This window comes from Ammodytes marinus (assembly GCF_949987685.1).
Source record: "Ammodytes marinus genome assembly, chromosome: 9".
NCBI classification, from domain to species: Eukaryota; Metazoa; Chordata; class Actinopteri; order Uranoscopiformes; family Ammodytidae; genus Ammodytes; species Ammodytes marinus.
In genome coordinates, this window is record NC_137213.1 from 25,850,813 (window position 1) to 25,861,022 (window position 10,210).

At 40.0% G+C, this 10,210-nt stretch overlaps 1 protein-coding gene across 1 annotated transcript in view; it reads right to left on the reverse strand.

Annotated features, from left to right (window-relative positions):
- Nucleotides 1–76: 76 nt before the first annotated feature.
- ak5 (adenylate kinase 5) overlaps nucleotides 77–10,210 on the reverse strand; it is a 66,095-nt gene continuing 55,961 nt past the window's right edge. Inside the window, exons 12-14 of the mRNA XM_080034798.1 lie at nucleotides 2,600–2,716; nucleotides 1,883–2,068; nucleotides 77–1,177 (exon numbers count right to left, since the gene is read on the reverse strand). Of these exons, the coding sequence (XP_079890924.1) occupies nucleotides 1,112–1,177; nucleotides 1,883–2,068; nucleotides 2,600–2,716 (369 nt within the window). The 3' untranslated portion in view covers nucleotides 77–1,111. The remainder of the gene's footprint in view (nucleotides 1,178–1,882; nucleotides 2,069–2,599; nucleotides 2,717–10,210) is intronic.

The window sequence follows — 10,210 nt, forward strand, 5'->3', positions numbered from 1 at the left end:
AATTCTCCATTCAGCAAATGCACTGGCTTTATTGAATGTTAAAATACCAGACTCAAACAAGAAAGCACCTGTACGAATGACTTTGGAAACATATGCAATATTCTTTTAATACTCTTACATTTTTTTCAGCTTTTTATATGAATGCACAAAGGGCTGTTGAACTTGATTGTAATTCTTGCATGCTTGACACAATAAAACATAATATAAAATATGATGCTGAGCATGAGCACACACCATGACATTTCCACTTCGTAGCTTGGCGGGAACCCCCTCTGTCAGCGGAGAGATTTCACATTCAACTAAAAAACATGCTCCCTGTCACAGTAGAATGCAATTTTCTTTTCTCAGTCCAGTTGTCTGCATGTGTGTGGCAGCTGGCATCATGTATTGATGTCAAGAGAGAGAGAGTGAGAGACAAAGCAAGAATATGAAACAGAATGTGACAACCAGGCGCTTGTTCTGAGGTTTCTGGGGGAGTGTGAGTGGGGACATGCATACCACCGAAGTACAAAGAATGTCCCTACGTTCCAATACCCATACTTCCCTGCTATTTAGTATGGTAGAAAAATATTTACAATGTCCTAATTATTGTGGTCAGATGCAGCATGCTTAAAAAATCCCCAGTCGACCTACTACTATATCCGCTGGGGATTTTTAGTGTGGAAATTGGCATGCTATTTGGGCAATTCTGACACACCATCCAATGCGCACAGGAAGTGCCCTCACATCGACAGAGGCTCCGTATGATAACAACCAGCGTTGCAACGGATACTGTAAGCAAGAGGCAAGATCAAGGTGCGATGTTATGATGAAATAAATAAGTCAAAGCATGTCCCAATTGTATGCCTGCCTACTGTATGCTAACTAGATACTTTTTTTATGATCAGCTCAGCTGTAGTATGTAGAATAGTAAAAGGAAAGAGTATGCGATTTGGAACGCAGCCATGTACAGTATGTGTGGTGCATGTGAGTGTTGCATGTGTCCTTGAAGAGATACAACAGAGAGAAATGTGGAGTTTTCACAGATGCAGCCCCCAGTCATAGACAGTAGAGTTTTGCGTTGGGAGGTGTGGGGGTTTTTTCGGCCTGGTTGTTGTTGTTGTTGTATAAATCAGAAGTTCTCCATCACCTGGCAGATCTGGGTGAAGACTTCCTCCGGCGACCGCTCTGCGTCGATCTACAGGCACACGGGAAACAAACCGGTTCAGACAGGACCTTTCACAAAGCATCAGGGTCTCTGTGTGCAGCCGAGGAGAGCAGTCTGCTGGCCTCCGTACCTGTGCTGGCATTTAATCGTGCACACTCATACATTTCAACACCTGATGTGGCATTTAAATGTCCAGCGAAACAAAGGGACAGTTCACGCACCAGACGGAAATTCTTTCATTGTCTACTGCTGACCTTACAATTGCTCCAAAAATATTCTAAAATAAAGAAGAGACAATTGAATGGTTCTGTAGTCAGTTAACTTTGACTCATGATAACAGAAAAGAAGGCAAATTGGCTATTTACATAATCTATGTTAATTATTCTTTTTTGTATGTAAAAATATGGGACATTATCAAATTAAAACCCTGGAATGAATATAAATTGACAACAAATGCAGATGCTTCGACACAGGGCATGAAGAGTCTTGTGCAATGGCGTAATGTAAAGGATTGGTCTGCTGAAGTGGATATATGAATATCTTAATTCTCATTGGAAGGGTGAACTGTTCCCACTGATAACCAAAGTGGGAATTAAAACCCTAACCCTAGCAGAGTACACATGCACACACACTCACACTCACACACACACACACACACACACACACACACACACACACACACACACAAATAAAACTACTTTCTAATACAACTACTTTCTAATAAAACAACATTACCGCGTGCAGAAGCTGTTTGCCTTCATAATAAGATGCCACAGCCTGAGTGTTGCTCTCAGTGCTCGTGTGCAGCCCGTTGCCCGCGGCAGGGCGGAGACTGGCGTAGGAGCGGCGGCGACACTGCAGACGACTGGACATGGTGTCGACCGAGCATCTTAACAGCAGCACTGCACTCGGCTCCCCCATCTGACACACAAGGCACGGGACAAGAGGACATTTAAGTACCGGTACATTAACCTTGTCACTTACATGTACATAGATCTCTTTCTTATATTTTTGTTACACTGCAACTTATTAAAAACTTAAATAGGTCTCTTTGATATTGTATTTGTAATCCAGGTTTGATTTTACTATCTTTCCCTATATATATATATATATATATATATATTTATTTTTTGCAGTAGTATTCTTGTAATGCTGAGTAAACCAGACTGCTGTCCACTACATTTCATCGTATTTTTGACTGTGTCAACCTTCATTTGACAAACACAACTTGAAACCTGAACTTGAACTTGAAAGTGAGTGATCGACCTCAGGCTACATCTTCCTTTTTACTTCAAACTCTATCAATGCAATGTTGTCCCATCAGTGTCACTGAATCTATACATGTCAGTCAAATTCTGTTTGTCGTGCATCCCCATTCTCTGGCCTTATTTTGTTTTTTTTACTTCTGAATACTATGAGTCATTATTTTCTTCTTTTATTCATGTTCCTGACCTTGGCCTCGTACTCCTCAGCCCGTCTCTGGTCTCGGGGAAAGCCGCTGATCACCACACCTCTCCCCTGCCTTAGCGACGACGCCACCGCATCACACAGCAGCTCCAGCAGTGTTTCCTGCACAGCAAACACACACATATAACAAACCATCATTAATGCTTCATATATAAGGGGTGATCGTGGCACAGTGGTTAGAGCATCCCCCCCTGGCCCAGACCCCGCAGCAGACCCGGGTTTGAATCCCACACGGGTCGGTTTCCTACATGTCCCCCCCCACCCCCCCTCAACTCTGTCACTCCAAAAAAATCTGTCTCAATAATGCTTCATACATGAATCAACACAGCTCCTCAACGGGCCCCAAAGGCTTCAGGTTCACTGTATGTCAACTAACAGTGAAGTTGTCTGTCAATATCCTCGACTGAGGCACAATATTTTAGTTTTTCCTATCTGTAGGCCTATGTGCTGTCAAGAGAAGAGACAAGCCAATCAACTACCAGTAGGACGAGAATTAAATGGTCTTTCCTTGTTACACACATGGTTACGCATCACTTGTCTGAGTGTCCTTTTATCCGCAATGGCTTAAACAGACATGAAGAATAAAGTCTCTACCTCCAAATAAAAGCATTTGTTCTCAAGTATTTTTTAAAATTGTTCTCAAGTATTTTTTTAAATATTGTCCTGCATATATATACATATATACACTCACCAGCCACTTTATTAGGTACACCTGTTCAATGGCTTATAAAAACAAAAAGCTAATCAGCCAATCACATGGCAGCAATTTAATGCATTTATACATTTAGACGTGGTCAAGACAATGTACTGAAGTCAAACCAAGCATCAGAATGGGGAAGAAAGGGGGTTTAGGTGACTTTGAACATGGCATGGTTGATGGTACACAGCAGGATGGATCCATACATTCCTGTTGTTTATGCCAAATTCTGAACCTGCCATCTCAATGTCGCAACTGAAATCGAGACTCATCAGACCAGGCATGATTTTTTAATCTTCTATTGTCCAATATTGGTGATCCTGTGAGAATTGTAGCCTCATTTTCCTGTTATTAGCTGACAGGAGTGGAACCCGGTGGGGTCTTCTGTTGCTGTAGCCCATCTGCTTCAAGGTTGGTCATGTTTTGCGTTCAGAGATGGTATTCTGCATACCCTGGTTGTAATGAGTGGTTATTTGAGTTACTGTTGCCTTTCTATCATCTCGAATCAGTATGCCCATCCTCCACTGACCTCTGACTTCAACAAGGCATTTTACGTCCACACAAATGCTGCTCACTGGATATTTTTTCTTTTTCGGACAATTTTCTGTAAACCCTAGAGATGGTTTGGAGTGAAAATCCCAGTAGATCAGCAGTTTCTGAAATACCCATACCAGCCCTTCTGGCACCCTCAACATTGCCATGTTCAAAGTCACTTAAAACCCCTTTCTTCCCCATTCTGTTGCTCGGTTTCAACCTCAATAAGTTGTCAAGTCCAGGTATACATGCCTAAATGCATTGAGTTGCTGACATGTGATTGGCTGATTAGTTATATGTGTTAACAAGAAAATGTGCCGCTGTACCTAATAAAGTGGCCGGTGAGTGTATATATGCACGTTGTGAGCACAGCAAGCCATTTCAGGCAGACAACTTTTTTTTTCAAACTTGACTTTACGTGACAAAATCTACTTACTGGAACACAAATCAAGCCGGCCTTAAACCCACAATGATCCTTGCTGTCCTGCTAGTTTGCTAACTATGTAATGCTATGCTGCTCTTTAAGCCTTTTTCAATGTAGCTAATCTGCTCATTTCAGCATTGTGTTGCTTCAAGAGAACTTTGTGGAAGAAATCATCAGGCGTGTGTTGCACTTTTGACTAAAAGGCAACTTAAACCTGGGCAGTAGGTTAGTTTGGAACTACAGCAAGACTTTTATTTTGAAATTCTGGTATCCCTGCTTCACTTCTCCAAACTCTGGTAAGTGCTTTTATGGATTAGTATTGCTCTCTTATCTTAACTCTCTCTTTGTGGTTGTCTTGGTGTCTGCTAATTTTGTTGAATTTGTTCTTAAACCGCAGCAGTTACATAATTTGTTTTTATGATCACCTTGGGCCACATTGCTGCTTTGTGTCAAAAGATTAATGTTTGTTGCTGTTGTTTTGGGTGGCTTTCTATTGACCTGACTCAGATGGTTATATTGCATATTCGCTTTAGGGATGTGAGGATTAGTGTTTTGGAATACTGGCTTTATTTGATATGAAATGCGTTTTTCACCATAAATGGGTAGCTATATACTCAGCCCGATTCTACTCAGAAGTTGGTGTTTTTAACAGCTTTATATGGTGTGCTATTGTGATTTTCATAATTGCATGTAAACTGCTGAGCACCTCAGCAGTTAAATCATAACTAGCATATGAAAACACGTCTTTATATCAAGTGGATTATTTGACTGTCCTATGTCATTTCACTCCATAGCATTCTAATGTTTCCAGTATAGAAGTGCACTGTGCTAAAAAATTGTCCTATTAAAGTTAAGGTTGTTAATTTTCTCACTCTTTTTTATATTGGAAATGGTGGACTAGATATTACAAGCACTTCTCAGTCTAATGACAATACAAGAGGAACTTGTATTTACAAACTGTAGCAACCAAGAGGACCATAAAGTGGATTCAACAGCTTTAGGAGACACTTTTATTAAAAATTAAACATTATTACCTTCAGTGTTGGGATATATTGCTGGGCTGTTATATTGGAATACTATGGCAACTGTATTGGTTTCCAGTGGTCTGATATCAAAAGCCAAGATACTTTTATTTTTCATTTGTACTGGTGTCCAACCCCAGACTAGAGTATTACCACCACCATGTTTCACTGTGGGTTTGATCCACTGTAGTATTATTCTCTCTCCTGTTTGTCTCCTTACATACACCTACGTAAACCTACATCAGTAAGTAGGACTCTGCCCACTCGTCTACTGTGAAATGCTGCTAGCCCATTTCTTACCCAACCCTAAGCCTTTGGCCTTGTTTCCTCATGAGAAGTGTTTTCTTGTACAGAGGAGATAAACATTTTTTTTATATTGCAACATTCCTTCTTAGTTTTACATTTGATAACATAAACTGTGTCTTTAAATGTTTGTTAATCCTCAAATGAGTACTATTTGTAGATTGATTTTGGGGGAAACGTGCAACCTACTCTTTTTCTTTTTTTTCTAAGTTAAAAACTGATTTCTATCTGCAAATATGTTTTGTGGTGTTTCCTGTGTGATAACAGCTATGCAGTGTTTACTGAGTTGTGTTGTGAGTGTTTATTTATTTTATTTAAGAAATAAATTTAACAGTGTTTTTGTACATGTGGCTACATCCAAAACTAATGTTTCAAACCTCTCCATCTCTCTTTCACCTCTCTGTCTCGCCAAAGGGTCAATCGAAGAGTTCCCAAGCCTCATGATTAACATTGATGATTGATTGCAAAACTAAAATTCCGTGCTGAAGATACAAAGTACTCTCTTTACTGACTTATAATGGTTGATGTGTTGATGTTAGCCTTCTGGAGAAAAAATGACCTTGTCAAAAAGCCAGCTGTGCTCTCAACTGAGTATTCATGACCAAGTCTGCAGCGCGGGCTGAAACCCTGAGCTGCCCGAGATTCATCAAATCATGTGTGGCAGCCGCAGGGACACAAGGACAGCCAATACTTCTGGTGGTTTAACACATTCAATATTATAATTTTTTCTGAGAAATCCCTCTGTGTTAACATGCAATGAACTGTTAAAGTTAAAGTGTGTATAGTGTATAGTGTGTATTGTCGTTTTTCATAACAGACTTGTAAGAAATTAAATGTTTTTGAATGAGCCTTTTATATCGACATAGGAGCCGGACGCGTAACCATTTTGGGCCAAACTTTACGGCTTTACGTGTTTTTATAATGGTGTCTACAGGAAATGCACCTGTTGGATTACCAATAAGACAGAGTGGTTGTTGTGAGGTTTTGAAAAGTAATCTTTTAAATGGTAGATGAAGCCATCTGTAGCAACTAGCTTCTTGTCCTTGAAGGCCACAGTAGCTTCTGTAAATTCTCCAAAATGGATGGAGCGCTGCTAGAATCTCACCACTAGATGACGCCTACATAAAACACTGTCCCTTTTTAAGGATGCTTTTTCAGACTTTACTATATAGTAGGTGCAGACAGGAAGCTACGGAGGGATTATGGTTTACATAGAAATATTAAATTGCAGAATGTATATTCCGTCCACACTCACCGGTTTTATCTTACATTGAGATAAAACCCTTTGGCTCTGATGTGGGTGAGATTTTTGCATTATAGGTTTTTCGTGATGTATTCTGCTGTGTAAACTTGCTGAGATGCACTTCCGTAATCCTAGTGTGGGATTATTCATCCTCCTTTTTAAAATCACTGTCACACTCACACAACATTTTTTTTAAATAAGTGTTTGGCAGCGACTCTGTGCAGGGAACACATGGGATATGGCCCTAATGTGCTGTAAGGAGCTTAGACAGCTGAGCTTTGCTTAAAAGCCCTTCGGTATACTTGACTGAGATCATAGAAAGTTAGAGTTAATCTGTGCGTGGGTGTCTTTTCTTCATACTGTTGTAAATATTTTAGTGCACCCACCTTTCAAAGTCTTAATGGAAAGCCTCAGTGTCTCATCCATGTTACAGACATATTTTCTAATTTACTTAAGTTAAGTGACTTCATTTTTCAATTGTTCGATTCTTTTCACATATCCCCTCTGAAGACACCACACTTCAGATGGGGTTCTCGCACCATTGTAGTTATGCAGATAGTTTTGGCTTTTTTCTCTCCAGGTTTTGAGATTAGAATATATTATGTTTAACGTCACATCACTGTCCACTGCTCTAGTCGATGAATTGTTACCTTTTTTCTCCTTTTACTGACAACCAGTCAATTCTATAGTAGCTTAAGGTCTTATCTCCTCACTATCTTCTACCTGTCCCTTCTGTGAGTGCGCTGAAAAAGGAGATATTAACCGATTATTACAAGAGAGAGAGAGAGAAAGAGAGAGAAAGAGAGAGAGAGAGCGAGCGAGAGATAGAGAGAGCGCGCGAGAGAGAGAGCTCATAACTTGAAAGATTGATCGCCTGCCCCTGAGATCAGCTCGGGAAAAACTGTACGTAGATTGTACATGAGTAACCACCGCCGTCATAGTGGCCCTGCAGAGGCATTCAATCATCTGTGACTCATATTTTTGGCAGACTGAGGAGAGTTTGTGGGAGTTTTCACAACTCCTGTGAAGAAGTAAATATCACCAATCTATTTGTCATTTTCTTTTTAGCCTTGAGAATAAACTTGTTGTTATTTGTAGTCCTCGGCGCAGAAATGTGTTGACAACAGGAGCTTGTTTGCTCACGGCGATTAGGTGGGAGTGTCTCATACTGTACAATGTAACTGTGTTTTCAAGGTGAGATATCTCAGCATGTGCACATTGTCCCAAATAAGAGAGTGGGCAAAACACACACCAGTCTTTTGTGAGGTTCTGGTACTGGCAGCAAGATCCAAACATTGAGAAAAAGTAAAGCATACAAAGAAGCTTCAATACGTTTATTTTATCACCAATGTTTCCACACAATGTCTTCATTAGATACCAACACAATGCGTCATTAGTTGGGGACTATTTTTTCGGCGGTGGATGAACGAACATTTGGTGCTCTATATGTTTGGAAAACAAAGGAGCTCTGTCACAGAGAGAGAAAATACAGCAGACAATTCTTTAGTTTATTAGTATGATGAACTGGTTTTAGGTTTGTTTTTATGGGATTTGTTGACAATAAGAGAAATATAGAAATATTATCATTGAAACAAATACATATTATAAGAAATTGATTTAACGACGAACGATTTAAATTATGTCCATTTATGGTATAATCATTTCGGCATGAGTCAACTGTCGCCTTTTTCCACTAACTGAGAGGCTGTGTCTGACACAATCCGTGTACCTTCCATTCAATCCATATCCGTTTGGAAATCAAAACACGAAAAATGAAAAGTGACCTGTTTTTTAATAATCATCCTCTCATCTACATTACATATTACACTAAAACACGTTTTTATCCATTTTTAATCACAATTCATGTCCAGGATATCAAATATGAGAATAATGGCCTAAATGTTGATTTTGAAAAATACATGTTTCAATTTAGTGAAAGAAGTGCGTGCGCACGCGTGTGCGTGTGTGTGTGTGCGCGCGCGCCCAGAGGCGAACTTAGCAAAGGTAGGCAATTGCCTTGGGTCTCATAATCATCTAATAAATGTTTGTTTTACTCTTCATTCATTAATCACCGATTACGTGCGGACGTCAGCATCGCACTGGGAACTGAAGGACACATCCTACATTATTGATAATGTTATTGATACTCGTGATCAGCTGAGGCATGAGCCCCAGTGCAGACAGCTGCATATGAAAGCATTTGTATTGGTTAGGTCCACGAGTGAAAATTGCGTCTGAGGCGATCGTCGTCTCTCTTGTTTACCTGTCTTCATTTCACTTGCCGAGTCAAAGTGGGCAATCGCCCAGTTTAAGGGGGCGCGCGTGTGTGTGTGTGTCGAGGAAAGAAGAAACTTGTCTAGGCTATATTTTGTCCACGTTTAGGCTATAGGCTATTTGAATTGAGCTTTTTGTAAAATAAGGCTCTTGATGGTAGCCTATGACAGACAATGACATAGCAGCCTTTGGCAGCCAGACAAAATATGTTTCCCCTCTCAATAAAGATTAAACATTTGGTGGTTTGTCCCATTTTGATCTGGATCAACGTCTGTCGCTGTTTAGATCATGCCTCGTTTCCTCTGAGCAGCACAGTTCGGTTCGGCACGGTTCGGCAGGGTTACCCTACTAGATCTGCCTTGCGTTTCCACTACCGACAAGAGGCTTTAGCCTACTTAAAAGACGGAGATAGCCACGGTCAGAAAACAGTCTATGGGTCACTCAGAGACTCACTTAACCCGCTGATTAATAGCCTATAAATTATTATTTGGAACTTAAAAAATTAAAATGCAAATTTTTTACATTTTCTGTTTGTCTCCTTTCCCATTTTCGTATATGTAAAGGGCGACATGGAAAATAAACAATAAGAAATGGCAATCAATTCATGTTTCACTGGCATATTTTGAATAAAACAGTAATTTTTTTTTTAATTAAACAAATAATTAAAAAATGAAATCAAACAGTTTTTTTCGTGTTTTGATTTCCAAACGGATATGGATTGAACGGAAGGTACACGGATTTGACACACACACACACACATACACACACACACACACACACACACACACACACACACACACACACACACACACACACACACACACACACACACACACACACACACACACACACACACACACACACACAAACACACACACACACACACACACACACCCCATCCCCCACTGTCATCTCCTGCTTTACATGTTCAAAAGGTACATTTATAAATGTGTGTTTGAGTGACAGGCTGGATGTGTTTTTGTTTTTGATGTGAAATGTCACAGACCGTTGGACCGTAAAGTTTAATTAAAAGAATCCAGCACAGGTATGTTATTGAGAATTAATGATCAACAAAATGCAAAATGCACTTCACTTTTTT